This window comes from Sorex araneus, chromosome 3, assembly GCF_027595985.1.
Source record: "Sorex araneus isolate mSorAra2 chromosome 3, mSorAra2.pri, whole genome shotgun sequence".
Lineage (NCBI taxonomy): Eukaryota > Metazoa > Chordata > Mammalia > Eulipotyphla > Soricidae > Sorex > Sorex araneus.
In genome coordinates this window covers 192,588,752-192,602,737 of record NC_073304.1, presented here as the reverse complement: position 1 = coordinate 192,602,737, position 13,986 = coordinate 192,588,752, and the positions used below count along the sequence as shown (strand labels likewise).

The following is a 13,986-nucleotide window of genomic DNA, read 5'->3' as shown; positions in this document are numbered from 1 at the left end:
CAGTCCTGCATCTCCCTCCGACCTACCCCAAATGAAGCTGATGCGGGGACAGGAGCAGAGTCAGACAGGGCCCCGGCGGCTGCCACGTCCCGAGTCAGAAGAGCGTGTTTTCAGTGACCCCAGCCAGAGAGCAGACTGAGCTCTGCTCGCTCCACTGCCATGTGCCAGTGTCCGTGGCACCGCGCAGCCTGGCTCCCAGGGCCAGACTGGTTCTGGGGTTCAGGAATGTTGACTTGTCCTTAGGATGAATCTAAGCCCCTTTCCTGCAGGGCATCCCTGTCGTCCTTGTGTTTAAAGCACTTGAGATGGGGAGACACCCAAAGGGCCAGAGCATGCAAAATGCATGTCCAAGATTCTGTCCCTGGAACCTCATCGTCTTGAGCACTGTACTAGGAGTAGACCCCCCAGGTCCTAAAACCAAAACCAAAAAAGAACTTTGGTTTCCTTAAATTTGATTTCTTTAAGTATTTTAAAGACAAAGGTATGGTTTTCAAAGAACACTGAGAGGGACCTGTCCTCTTCCAGAAAAAGAAAAAAAAAAGGGAGTGAGTTTATTTTACTTTATTTTGGTTTTGGGGTCACACCCAGTTATGCTCAGAGCGTACTCCTGCTCTGCGCTCAGGAATCACTCCCGGCAAGGCTAGGGGAGTATATGGGATGCGGGGGGTTGAACCCAGGTTAGACACATGCCAAACAAATACCTTTCCTGATGTACTATTTTAAAAGAAAGTGAATTTAACAGATACTTAGTGGCAGTGGGCAGGGAAAATGGCCCAGGAGTCAAGGCACTTGCCTTTCATGTGGCTAACTCTGATTTCATCCCCTGCAGTGCATGCGGTCCTCCAAGCCCTGACCAGGAATGATCTCTGAGCACAGAGCCATGGAGTGTGGCCCCAAAACCAAAGCAAATAAAATAATTAAATGAAAATGAAGGACATACATGGGGCCAGAGAGATAGTACTGGCAAGAAGGAAGGAAAGGAAGGGAAGGAAAGGAGGAAGGAAGGAAGGAAGGGAGGAAGGGAGGAAGGGAGGGAGGGAGGAAGGAAGGAAGGAAGGAAGGAAGGAAGGAAGGAAGGAAGGAAGGAAGGAAGGAAGGAAGGAAGGATGGGAGACAGGAAGGAAGGAAGGAAGGAAGGAAGGAAGGAAGGAAGGAAGGAAGGAAGGAAGGAAGGAAGGAAGGAAGGAAGGAAGGAAGGAAGAAGGGAGGGAGGGAGAAGAGAGAGGGGGAGGAAGGGAGGGAGGGAAGGAGGGAGAATAGGAGGGAAGTAAGAAGCATGGAGGGAGGGAGGGTGTCTGCTCACTTAAGCATGGAGCAGGCTCCCCTCTCTGGCTGGGCATGGTCCTGGGCTTCCCCATCCTGGCATGTGTGACCTTACACCTGCTGTGTGGCACATCCCTTTTTTGAGTCCTTAGCTAAAGGGATGTGTGAGGTGGGCGGGAGACCGAAAGTGGCCAGATCTCCACATTTCCCGGTTCTCCAGGTCTGACTCCAACAGGTCTGAAGTTTGCTGCTGCGAGGATGTCACTGGGTAGCCTTTAGCACGGCAGAGCTGCCCATCCACCACCTGCCAGCTGGGCCTGGGCACAGCTCAGCCAGCAACCCAAACCCTAGGTCGGGGCTTGCTGTTAATCACCGAGGTCGGTCTGCAGACAACAGACCAGTTGAACTGGACCACAGACCAGTCCGTTTGACAACAGCCCAGTTCTACTGGAGGCTGCTGAGACTAGTCGGGGCTTCTGTGTCACACTAGAGGGGAGCAGTCCCCCGTCCAAGTGAGAAGCTGGGGCGCCCAGGGGAGGCCCTGGCACTCAGCCGTGGACAGCCTGCTAACGCGTCTACCTCCCCGGGCTCCGAGCCTGCGCCCACCGCAGACTCGCCCCCCTGCTGCTGTGGCCGCAGCCGGTCTGGCTGAGCACCCAGGTCAGAGACGCTTCCCGCCGAGTCCCCTTGAGGATAGCCAAGGCGGCCGTCAGTTCCTCAGGCAGAAAGGGGAGCCGGCGGCTGCCCGGAGCCCGTCCTGGAGCCAGAGGCGGCTGCAGCCATACGAAGCGCATTAACTATTAACATTTTCCAGTTGTTGGTTTGCTGGGTCCCGCCAGCTCCCGAGGCTTCTGCAGGCCGGAGCTCTACTTGGGTTCCCTGCAACAGCCAGGGCCGGAGATACTAGCGCCCGACGACCCTCGCGGCGAGGGGGCAAGGCGATCTTTGGGGCTCGGTGTCCCCGTGCCCGCCCTCATTGGGACCGGGATCGAGACGGAGCTAGGGGAGCCTTTTCCGCCCGGCTGTGGCCGCGGGGGTCCTGGAGCACGCCGCGATCGGCGGCTCCGGGAGCGCCGGACAGCCGGACAGACAGCAGCGCGGGCGGCGCACGGCGGGTGCGTAGCGGCCCCTGGCGCTCAGCGGGGCGGCCCGAGGGGCGTGACCCAGGGCTCGGGCTCGGGGCGGGGCCTAGAATAGGCGGGGGAGGGGCGGGGCGGGGTTTCCCGGGGGCGGGGCTTCTCGGGGGCGGGGCAGGCGCTCGGCGGCCGGCGAGACCCGGACAGCGCGGGCGGCGGGGCGGCCACCGGCCCCGGCCCGCGTCTGCGCCCCTGCGCTCCTGCGCGCCGACCCGCCGCGTGCACAGCCATGGTGGGCCGGCTGAGCCTGCAGGATGTGCCCGAACTCGTGGACACGAAGAAGAAGGGCGACGGCGTCCTAGACAGCCCGGACTCGGGGCTGCCCCCCAGCCCCAGCCCCAGCCACTGGGGGCTCGCGGCGGCCGGGGGTGGCGGCGGCGGCGGCGGGGAGCGCGCGCCCGCCCCCGGGACCCTGGAGCCCGACGTGGCGGCGACTCCCGCGGCCCCGGTGAGTGCCCCTCCGCATCCCACGCGCAGCTGCCTCCCGGGGGGACCCCGGCCCGCGTGCCCGGCCGCCCGGCCGCGCCGTCGGCGCCGCCACCCGCCCGTCGGGGCGCCGTGGCCATCGCCAGGAGCCCGGGGCGGGAGTGCGGCGAGGCCCGGCCAGCTGGAGCCGGTGGCTGGAAAATTGTCATCGCCTGGGAGGCGCGGGAGCCCCGGGAGAGGAGCCGCCGCCTCCTCCCTCTGGGGTGGCGGCCCCCAGGCTGCCAGCCCGCGACTCAGACGCATTCCTGCCCCGGCCGGGTTCTGCGGGCGAGCACCCCTCTCCGGGTCCCCACTTGGCCCCCTCTGGCGGCGGCTCCCGAGGGTCCGCCCCCTCCTGGCAGGCCTCGGGGAGAGGGGTGTGCTGCGGGCTCCCGCATGGAAGAGTAAACGTGGCCAGCCTCGGAGGGGACCTTCGGGAGGGAGCACTCCGTGGACCTCCCTCCCACCTCCTGCTGTGTCTGTCCCCTTGTCCTGTCACCGTGTCTGGGAGGTGGGAGGCCCTTTGAAACAGGAATCCTGGTATTTGGTTATAAAATATTTATTCCAGTTTCTTGCCCCTGGACCGTGGCTGGTGGTGTTTACTGCCTCCACCTAAACTCCAGGAGGTGCTTCTGGAAGCCAGAGTGGCTGTTTGCTTTCCAGGGGTGGAGAGAAGCTTTCCCGGGGCTCTGATGTTCTTGGGGGTGCAGGGAAGGTGAAGGGTTTGGGGAATTCACCTGCTGTGCACTCCTGACCTGTTCTCCCTTCCGTGTGTAAAGGCAGCACTAGAACCCTAAACCTTCACACACACACACACACACACACACACACACACACACACACACACACTCCTAGGAGGTGCTCCATCCACCTAGCCTGCTAGTTCCCTCCACCCCAGGAGAGCCTCACCTGTCAAAGCCACACTGCCCAGTGTGCCCGCTCCTCTGGAACGCTTTCCTTGATGCTTCCAAGACTGGGCTTCACCCCCACTCCAGGTGATACCTGGAAGGAGTCTGTAACGAGCTGTGGAAAGTGACCTTCCTTCTCTGGGTGATGGTTCCTCCTGGGGTCCCACGACTGCCTGGAAGGTACTCCCTGACTTTGGGGGGCTCTGGCTGCGAGAGATGGGACTACAGATCTCCCTGTGCCATTTCCAAAGAGCCTGCAGCAATCAATGCCCTCATCTTTGCCCTGCACCATCCTCTGACAGTGGTTCATACCCCGGCTGGCTGGCTCACAGCTCAGAGCCTGAACCCTCACCACCTCCTGCCTGTCACCCACCCTGGTCCCCTCTGGATTTTGCTTTTCCACACCTCTACTTCACACTTTGCTCTGGCAACAAGTTTTGAGAACCAAGCTTCTAGAAACGTCTGCTTCCTTCTCTTTCTCGGGAGAAGCAGGGTGGGTTTGCCACCTACACACCCTAACCAAAAGGTGGCAAAGAAAATGGCCAACGATCCCCAAAAAGAGATTGGAGAGACAGTACAGTGGGTAGGGAGCTCGCCTTGCACGCGGCTGATCTGGGTTGGATCCGTGGCCTCCCATATGGTCCCCTGAGCACTGCCAGGAGTGCAGAGTCAGGAGTAATCCCTGAGCACTACTGAGTGTGGCCTCAGAACAACAACAAAAAAAGAGTCTCCCCAGTTAAAAAAAAATCCCCCAGCACCCCCAAGGGCCTCTCTGTCTCTGCACATGCCACTTACAAGGCCGATCCCAGAGCAGGTGGTATGTTTGTGGGCTGGGGGACTGGGAGGTCTGGGCTGTTGCCCTGATGCTGTGGCTGGGGGTCAGTGATGTCTCAAGGGCTCTGCTCTCTGAGTGGGGCATGGCACTGGCCCTCAGCTAGGGAGGCTGCAGAGTGGAAGTGGGGGCGGGCGCCCAGGCAGGGGAGGTAGGAGACCCGGCTGGGGCTAGAGTAGGACAACATCTGAGCCCGTTTGTTTGCTGGCTTGTTTGTGGGCTGGCTCACTCTGGCCTTTCCTACAGTGGTTGAGACGGTGCGCGGCTGGGGCTGGGGGCTGGCGGTGTCGGGCAGAGTCCAGCACTGTCGGCATTTGGCTTCTCTCATCTGGCTGTCCCCAACCTCAGCGACTGACCGAGGGTGACCGCATTGTGGCATGGTTGAGGTGAGGAGGTAGGAGAGAGCACACAGCCCATCTGGGGCAGACCTGGGGTCTCCCCCACACTGGAGTCACCCCATTGCCTGGCATCACTTCCAGCGGGGAAGGCTCGGAGCCAGGGCAGCTGTGGGGTGCATCAGGTGGTCTGAGTGCCTCCTTCTTCCCGCAGAATCCAGTGCTCCTGGCAGCCCCAGCCCCCGGCTGCTCACCAAGGCTGTGTCCCCTGTCCTTTGGTGAAGGAGTGGAGTTTGACCCCTTACCACCAACGGAAATAAGGTAAATGTATCGCATGGGTCTTGTTTCTAATTCCATTTTTCATTCCATAAGTGCTGATTATTTAAGAAAAAAGTCAGGGCTAGGGAGATGGCGCAGAGGACTGGAACACATGCTTTGCAGATAGGAGCCTGGTTTGATCCCCCTGGTACTCTGAGCATGACTGGGAGCAACCCCATCCCACACGCACACAAACACACACACACACACACACACACACACACACACACACACACACACTCCAAGCACCATACCAGCAGTAACCCCTGAGCACTTCCAGGTATGGTCCCTAAATCAAAACTTAAAATTTTTTTTTAAAAAAATAAATAGATATAGGGTCTGGAGTGATAGCACAGTGGGTAGGACATTTGTCTTGCACACGGCCGACCCAGGTTCTATTCCCAGCATCCCATATGGTCCCCTGAGCACTGCCAGGAGTGATTCGTAAGTGCAGAACCAGGAGTAACCCCTGGGCATTGCCAGGTGTGACCCAAAAAGCAAAAAAAAAGTAAAGTAAGTCAAAGACTTTTTATAGTCTATTGGCTAATCTTCTGGAATTTTCTTGTTTTTTAAACTGCATTCTAAGCAATTAAATATAGAAACTTTTGGGAGGTGGGGAAGCACCAGGGACCATACATTTAAAATATGTGCTCTGCTTTTAAAAATAGGTATACTTTTGGGGCTGGAGCGATAGCACAGCGGGTAGGGCGTTTGCCATGCACGCGGCCGACCCGGGTTCAAATCCCAGCATCCCATATGGTCCCCTGAGCACCGCCAGGAGTAACTCCTGAGTGCAGAGCCAGGAGTAACCCCTGTGCATCTCCAGGTGTATCCCAAAAAGCAAAAAAAAAAAAAAAAAAATAGGTATACTTTTTTTTTTTTTTTTTTTACTTTTTGGGTCACACCTGGCGATGCTCAGAGGTTACTCCTGGCTCTGCACTCAGGAATTACTCCTGGCGGTTTTCAGGGAGACCATATGGGATGCTGGGAATCAAACCCAGGTCGGCCACGTGCAAGGCAAATGCCCTGCCCGCTGTGCTATCGCTCCAGCCCCCAAAATAGGTATACTTTTAAAAATAAAAAAGAGATCCCACTGTACATGCATTCTTTCAAGTTACCTTTTGCACATTATCTGTCATGACCCTCAGATGTTTACATCTTTATTATAAATAAATTCTGTTTTCTAGAAACTGTTTCCTTCATCCGTGCCCCCTCACATCCCTCCTTTCATGTGCTACAGCTGCCTTGTCTGATATTATTGTTTCACCGGGCAGGTATTCTTTTGATAGTTAATCTCATTCAGGATGATTCGGGGGCAAAGACTCATAGAGAGGCTTAGTTACAAGCGTGTCTCTGTGGAAAAGGGAATTATACTTTTGGTAACTGGGGAGTTTGGAGTTGGGGTTCTTTCTATGGCCGTCACACAAAGGGCCCTTTGAGTTGGAACAAAGGCGTGTCCCGGTGTGAGGTGAGATCTTTAGCCTTCTCTCCCCGTGGAGCTGTATTCTGAACAAAATGGGGACATGACTTCATGTCGGGTAGTTTCTTCCCCAGGGAGAGTAGATGTTCAGGGAGAGAAACACTCCCTCTCCCCGGCCCAGGCCTGTAGGGCACTTCGGTGAGTCTCGGAGAATCGACTGCTCTGCAGTACGGCGCTTGTGCCGTCAAAGGGGTCCATGTTTTGCTTCCACACGCCAGACAGATAACTCCCAAACTGCCAAAGAAGGGCTTAAGAATAAATTGGCTGCTGCTGAGAAATACACGTTGATCCTCTGAAAAGTGAGCTGGAACTGGCCTCGAGGGCAGATCTGGGCGTCTCTGGGTTTGAGAAGGGGGTCTCCAAACTGAAGGCAAGGGTGGGCCAAGTACTAGTATTGGGTATAGGCAAGCTTTGAGGACCAGCACTCAGGATTTGTGGGTTTCTTTATCCTCTCAGTAAGGAACTGATGGGTCAGGCCAGTAGTACAGGGGTTAAGGCACTGACCTGGGCCTGATGCTATGGCCCCTTGAGCCCTGCCAGGAGTGATTCCCAAGCATAGAGCCAGGAGTAAACCTTGAGCACTGCTGGCTGTAGCCCCAAACACCAAACAAACAGAATCGACGATCACTTCCAGAGCAGAGAAACAGCTCTGTGGGGCAGTGGGGCCCACATCAGTGTATACTGAGCCCCACCCATACCCCACATGCCCAGCTCAGAGTACTCGCTAGATCTCAGTACTTACCCCCAGTTATTTCAGGCTCCCTTTTCAGAAAGAGGAAACAGTTATCGAAAAGTGAAGTAGCTTGACCACAGGGTCATAGCTCCTATCAGTGGGAGCGTGGCCTGGGCCACAGGCTTCCATAAGATACAGAGATGTGGTGTGGGCGGGACAGGGGGAAGTAAAGAGCTAGGCCGGGCACCTCTCTGAACCCCAGCTCCACCCCTGTGTGCACTGTCCCCGTGGCCTGCGGTAGAGCTGATGGAGTGAGGTACCATGAGGAAGGGCTCAGGCTGTCCACATCCAAGACCAGCAACACCCATGGGGTTCAGGGTCATAGTCGTGATCCCTGTGGACACACTCAGAGGAGCAGCTTCCATGCTGCCTCCGTCTCCCCACCAGGTGAAGTCGGTGGCCCCACAGGTGGCTTATGTGAGGCGGAGAGGGGAGAGAAGGTCACTTTCTCCCAGTCTGCCTCTGCCACCCCGAGGCCTTCTGGGAAAACGAGGGCTGATAAAGCCTGTGATGAGCCCCTGCTCAGCACGGGCCAGAGCCCTGCCATCCCTATCAGGTGACCGTTAAGCCACCCCCGACATCCGCTTAGTGTTCTCCGCATAGGAGTTGATCCCCACCACCAGACTTCTCAGCGGGCCACGGACTCAGGTTGGGGCAAGGAATCGCTCTTTGCATGAAAGGAAAGTCAGTCCTAGGCTCTACAGTTTGTTTTTTTTCTTTTTGGGTCACACCCAGAGATACTCAGGGGTCACTCCTGGCTCTGCACTCAGGAATTACCCCAGGCGGTGCTCAGGGGACCATGTGGTATGCTGGGAATCAAACCTGGGTCGACTGCATGCAAGGCAAACACCCTACCCACTGTGCTATTGCTCCATCCCCCTTTACCGGGTTTTTTTTTTTTTTTCTTTTTGGGTCACACCTGGCGATGCACAGGGGTTACTCCTGGCTCTGCACTCAGGAATCACCCCTGGCCATGCTCAGGGGACCATATGGGATGCTGGGATTTGAACCCGGGTTGGCCGCGTGCAAGGCAAACGCCCTACCCACTGTGCTATTGCTCCATCCACCTTTACCGGGTTTTTGTCTTACCTCGCAGAAAAGAATTTCAGGAGCAGATGAGCAGTGAAGTAAAACAGATTTTATTGGGGGGGTTTAGGAAGGGGAAGGAGAGAAAGTGAGAGAGTGTGTGACCTGCTCAAGAGAGAATGCGGGGGACTGGAGTGATAGCACAGCAGGTAAGGCGTTTGCCTTGCACCCGGCCGACCCGGGTTCGATTCCCAGCATCCCATATGGTCCCCTGAGCATCGCCAGGAGTAATTTCTGAGTGCATGAGCCAGGAGTAATCCCTGTGCATCACTGGATGTGACCCAAAAAGCAAAACAAAAAAAGAGAGAGAGAGAGAGTGCGGGCTTCTCCAAAGGCAGAGAGAGCCCCTGCACCCCCCCACCCAGAAGTAGATATGGAAGCCGGAAAGTGCACCTCTCAAGAGGGGAGATGCGGGCGCCCCAGGAGCTGGGCCGGTGGGGGGCCCTTCCCTAACCTGGCTGCCTGCATCACAGGTACACCTCCTCCGTCAAGTATGATTCTGAGCGGCGCTTCATCGACGACGTCCACCTGCCCGTGGGCCTGGCTGTGGCCTCGTGCAGCCAGACGGTCACCTGCATCCCCAACTGCACGTGGCGCAACTACCGCGCCGAGGTGCGCTTCGAGCCCCGCCACAAGCCCACGCGCTTCCTCAGCACCACCATCGTGTACCCCAAGTACCCCAAGACCGTCTACACCACCACGCTGGATTACAACTGCCGCAAGACGCTGAGGAGGTTCCTGTCCAGCGTGGAGCTGGAGGCCACCGAGTTCCTGGGCAGCGAAGACCTCGCTGACGAGTGCTGACCCGGCCACCTCGGGAAGCTTCGCACACACAGCAGCTTGTAATGAGGGAGAGAATTGGAGTAGTTTTTCTAAAAAAAAAAAAAAAAATTATGAAATTAGTTTTTGAAAGGAGCGCATGTGCCCCCTGCTGCTGCCGCAGGCTCCCCAGGGGTCTCGGCGCAGGGGCTGGAACCAAAGGGAACAGCGAGATCTGAAGCGGGGAGGGGGCTGTGCTCCTCGCACTGGGCTGCCCGGGCCCAGGAGGACCGTGGAACAGGACATCAGGAGGGAGGGGGAAAGTTGAGTTCCAGAAACTGCGTTCCCAGGGGGGTCCTCACAGCAGGGAGAGCCGCGGCGCCCATATGGGTTCAATCTATGGCGAGCCGAGCGCCCTGCCATTTTTCATTTCCATTTGTGTTTCCTGTTACCAAACTCTTGGAATTTTCTAAATCTTGTTTCATGATACTGTAAAACCCCCAAACCGCAATAGGAGATGCCTTTTTAGGAGGCAAGAAAGGGGGGACAGGGGGGCATTTTCCCAAATTCGTGCCTCACTCTGGGGGAGTGCTCAGGCCCCCCCAGAAGCTGTGCTTGGGCACCGCTGCCTTCGGTGGGTGGGTTCTGGGCACCAACCCTGGCCAGGCGCCTCGACCCCTTGGCATCTGGTCACGTCTCCGTAAGCTTATGTAACCCTCTGATATGTATTTTGGGGTTTCCAAATACTTTCCTGTTCTTTTCATAATGCAAAACATAGTGAGGGAAAGCAATGCTTTGGAAAAACATTTTTTGGGGACTCCATGAAGGGGGACCGTGGGCAATCCCTAGGACGTGGCGTTAGCTGGGAGGAGGATGCCTATGTGTCTGGTGATCTGCTTCACTCAAGGTGGCTGAGCAGGCACTCCAGCTCCTCTCCTTCTTAAGGCGTCAGGGACACCCACACCCCCAGGGTAAGCAGAGGGGAACTCAGAGTAGGGAGTGCTGTCCTGTCACCCCTCACGCCTGGGCTCTGTAGGGTTGGCACACACGTCTCCCATGTGGAAATGACCGTCCTGGCACCGAGGACAAGTGAGAGATCCCTTGTGGACTTCAAGGACCCGCTGAAGCAGGGATGGGCAGGGCCTGGTGGATTCTGGGCAACCGTCCTGGCCTGCCCCTCCCTACCCAGCCCTTCCTCCTCCTGCCAATCCCTGCGGGTTTGTGTGTGTGTGTGTGTGTGTGTGTGTGTGTGTGTGTGTGTGTGTGTGTGTTTAATGTGGCAGATGGCTTTTTCTCTTCCAGTGTTGGAAAGAACAAACTGTGGATATTTCCTTTGAATGCATCCTAGTGCCGTCCAGGGCTCTGGGGCACAGCATGCCGTAAGCACGGACTCCCACCGGATCCCCAGGTTTCCGTGGCTGGCTTCCATCTGTTCTAAAAGCAGAACCAAGAGCTCTCGGGTGCCCTGGAGCCTGAGCGTAGAGCAGGTGTGATGATAATCACCCTCCTTTAAAGCCTGGGGCAGCCTCCAGAGCCAGGCTGGCCGGGTTCACAATGCTCGGCCTGTCGTCCTCCTAACTGATTTGATCTGCTGCCTGCCCGGTGAAGCCGCAGTGCGCTCAGCAGGCTGACGTAGTCAGGGTGAAGCTCGCTGGGGTCCTGTCGGGAGCCCCAGTCTCCCTGCGTCTGGAAGAGCAAAGTAGCCAGCACTTACTGATAAGAAAGAAAAGGGAAGAAAGGATGTTTCTCCTCGATAAGATCTTGTCGTTGAAGACAAGTGGTAAATGTAATTTTTAAATTAGGTCCTGAGATTTCTCTAGACTTTACTGGGAGTGAGGGGGGGGCTCCTTTGAGCATGGAGAGCAGCCAGCAGGAGGCAGAGAGACTGTGTGGGAAAGCACGTCGTTGAGATGTTGGTTTGGGGGTAATTTAGTTTGGGCAAATCCCTACAGAGGTGGAGAGACTCTGAAATATAATAGGAAAGTAAGTAGAAGTGAGAGTCGTGGACGTGTATGGCAAATGGACATGAGGGTTTAAGTTATTCACTAGGGATCCAACTGTACTTCTTTCAAATCCTTCTTTTTCTCCAAACCTTCTTGACTGATGTTGGCAAAGGCATAACGGGCCACGTTGGAGAGAATGAGACGCCAGCAGCCGTCATGGGGCCGTGTCAGCGTGTCGGGAGAGACGCTGGCTCAGTAATGGCTTCTGCGGTTATGGAGTCCGAGAGTGAGGTTGATTTGTATTTTCAGAGACAAGTTTTCTTTATCAAATCACAGACCTTTCAAAAAGAATGAGTACCTGTCTCTTCAACACTTCTGTTTTTAACTGTAGGAAACCCAGAAAGGTATTTGACCAAAACATAAATAAATAAATAATGCTAGTTTTTAAATGTGTCTTTGGTATCTGTTCCACTCCATTTTGCTTTGTGACTTTTTTCATTTAACAATAAATTATCTTTAAAATACAACGTAAGGGTCTTTTTTTTTAAGTATATTTATAATGATTGGCAAGAAAAGTGGGGGGGAAAGCAGTTTATCCCCTTGAGAAAGTTTAATCTGCAGATGTATTTTACTAGCATAATATTTCTGACCAGGGTACATATTCTCCTTGGGAAACAAAGATTTTTCCAGGGGTTCCTTGGGCACAAAATTTTAAAGAAATTTGCTCTCAGTTTCAGTATGTCTTTTATTTATTTAGAGGGGGGCCTCCAAGCACTGCTCCAGGGACCCTGGGGCCATTTCCGGAGCTGTTGGCTGTCCACTGCACTGGACTCTGCGGTGCTCTTGGGGGACTACCTAGTGACGCAGAGCGAACTGGGAGACTTGTGCATCCAAAGCGGGGAGCTGTTTTCCTGCGCCCTCAAGGCCTCTTCCCTAAGAGGCATCAATCAGTGTGCCTGTAAGGGTGGATCAGCCTCCCCACCTGCCCTTTCAAGCTGCTTTTCTCCCTCTTTGCAGAAGACAGATGGCATTGTCTTAGCCTCATCGAGTACTGATCGGCTGATACAGGCTGGGAAAGCCTGTAGCCCCCAGACACTGGGACAATTGGAAGCATCAGTGTGTGGGCACCGGCCCCCCCTGGGAACTCCGTGTCTATCTGCATCCTAAGTGTGATTCCAAGGAGAAGGGCCTGTAGCTGCTGCGGGAGTAGGTGGGCTCTGATGAGAGGCTTCAGTCCCACCTGCCTGTGAATTGAGGCGGACACTCTGCATTCAGGACCTGACTCTTGTCACCAGCTGTTATCTGCCTCCAGCAGAAGTCCCATAAGGCACAGCAAACTGAAGGAACGAGATAGTGGAAGTGCAGATAGCTTGTTTTATTCAAGTGTCCCAATTCCTAGCAAAGCTCTGTGATAAGTAAGTTAAAGACATATTTGTTTGAGTTATGATTCAGAGATAATTTTATCTTTGAGTTATGATTCAGAGGTGATTTTATCCCAGGAATACACTTTATCACTGTTATGTATTCTTTTAATTTTATTTTTGTTTTGGGAGGGTCAGACCTAGTTCTGCTTGGGGTTTATCTCTGCCTCTGCTCTCAGGAATCATTCCTGGTGCTCAGGCAGGGATGCCAGGGATGGAACTGGGTCAGCGGCATGCAAGGCAAATGCCCTACCCGCTGTTCTATCTCTTCAACTAATTGCTATGATTTTATTTTTTTTGCCTTTTGGGTCACACCTGGCGATGCACGGGGGTTAACTCCTGGCTCTGCATTCAGGAATTACTCCTGGCAGTGCTCAGGGGACCATATGGGATGCTGGGAATTGAACCCAGGTTGGCTGTGTGCAAAGCAAACGTCCTACCCACTGTGCTATTGCTCCAGCCCCATATTGCTGTGATTTTTTAAAAAAAGAAATAAAACCCAGTCTTGGGGCCAGAGAGATAGTTCAATGGCTAGTGTTCATGCTTCACTTACAGGAGGTCTTGTTTGATCTCTGAAATTGCAGGGTCCCCTAAATGACCACGAGGCACTGAGTTGGGAGTACCCCTGAGCATCACCAGCTGTAGCCCTAAAAAGCAAACCCAAAGAAACCAACCCACTAAAAACAAAACAAAATTCAGTCTCTTTTATATAGAAATCAAAGCTTGTTTAGTTTTGGTTGGGAGGATTTTGCCTGGTAGAAATCCTGGTGATCTTACATGGTACAAATTTTCCATTTTTCTGATGGAAAAATAGTCATAGGGCTAAAGCTACAAGTCAGGGAGTCCTGGGTCATGGCTCACTGGCAAAAGCAGCTTCCCTGCAGGTGTGAGGCCCTGAGTTCAATCCCGGTGCCACCCACATGCACTGAACATCAGCTGGCAGCCCTGCTGCTTGTGGGACCCCCACCCCAGGCACCGTAAGCTGTCCGGCGTTGCCACAGCCAGGCATGTGTCAGCACTGCAGCTGAAGTGCGTGTGGAGAGCCCCACAAGGCGAGATGTGCAAGTACCACTTCCAGGAGTGTGACTCAACAAGGATGTGTGCGAGCCCCAGAAAGCACCCAGGGGAGCACTATACAGAATGGGAGTGAGCATCAGCCCTGAGTGCAGCCCCTGGTGGTCTGTGTGTGAGGCAGCAGGACCACGGAGTGGCAGGGGAATATCGCAGCTGGGTTTGTGAGTCCTGGTTAGCACCACAAGCAAGCAAGGGAAGTAGAGGCAGAAAAATATCAACTCTAATATGTGGAT

At 54.9% G+C, this 13,986-nt stretch overlaps 1 protein-coding gene across 1 annotated transcript; it reads left to right on the top strand.

Moving 5' to 3' along the window:
- The first annotated feature begins 2,531 nt into the window (after positions 1–2,531).
- On the top strand, positions 2,532–11,773 carry RFLNB (refilin B). The gene is made up of 3 exons (XM_055131898.1): positions 2,532–2,847; positions 5,154–5,260; positions 9,030–11,773. The coding sequence occupies exons 1-3, from the start codon at positions 2,629–2,631 to the stop codon at positions 9,358–9,360; spliced, it is 657 nt and encodes a 218-aa protein (XP_054987873.1). The 5' UTR covers positions 2,532–2,628; the 3' UTR covers positions 9,361–11,773.
- The last annotated feature ends 2,213 nt before the right edge of the window (positions 11,774–13,986 follow it).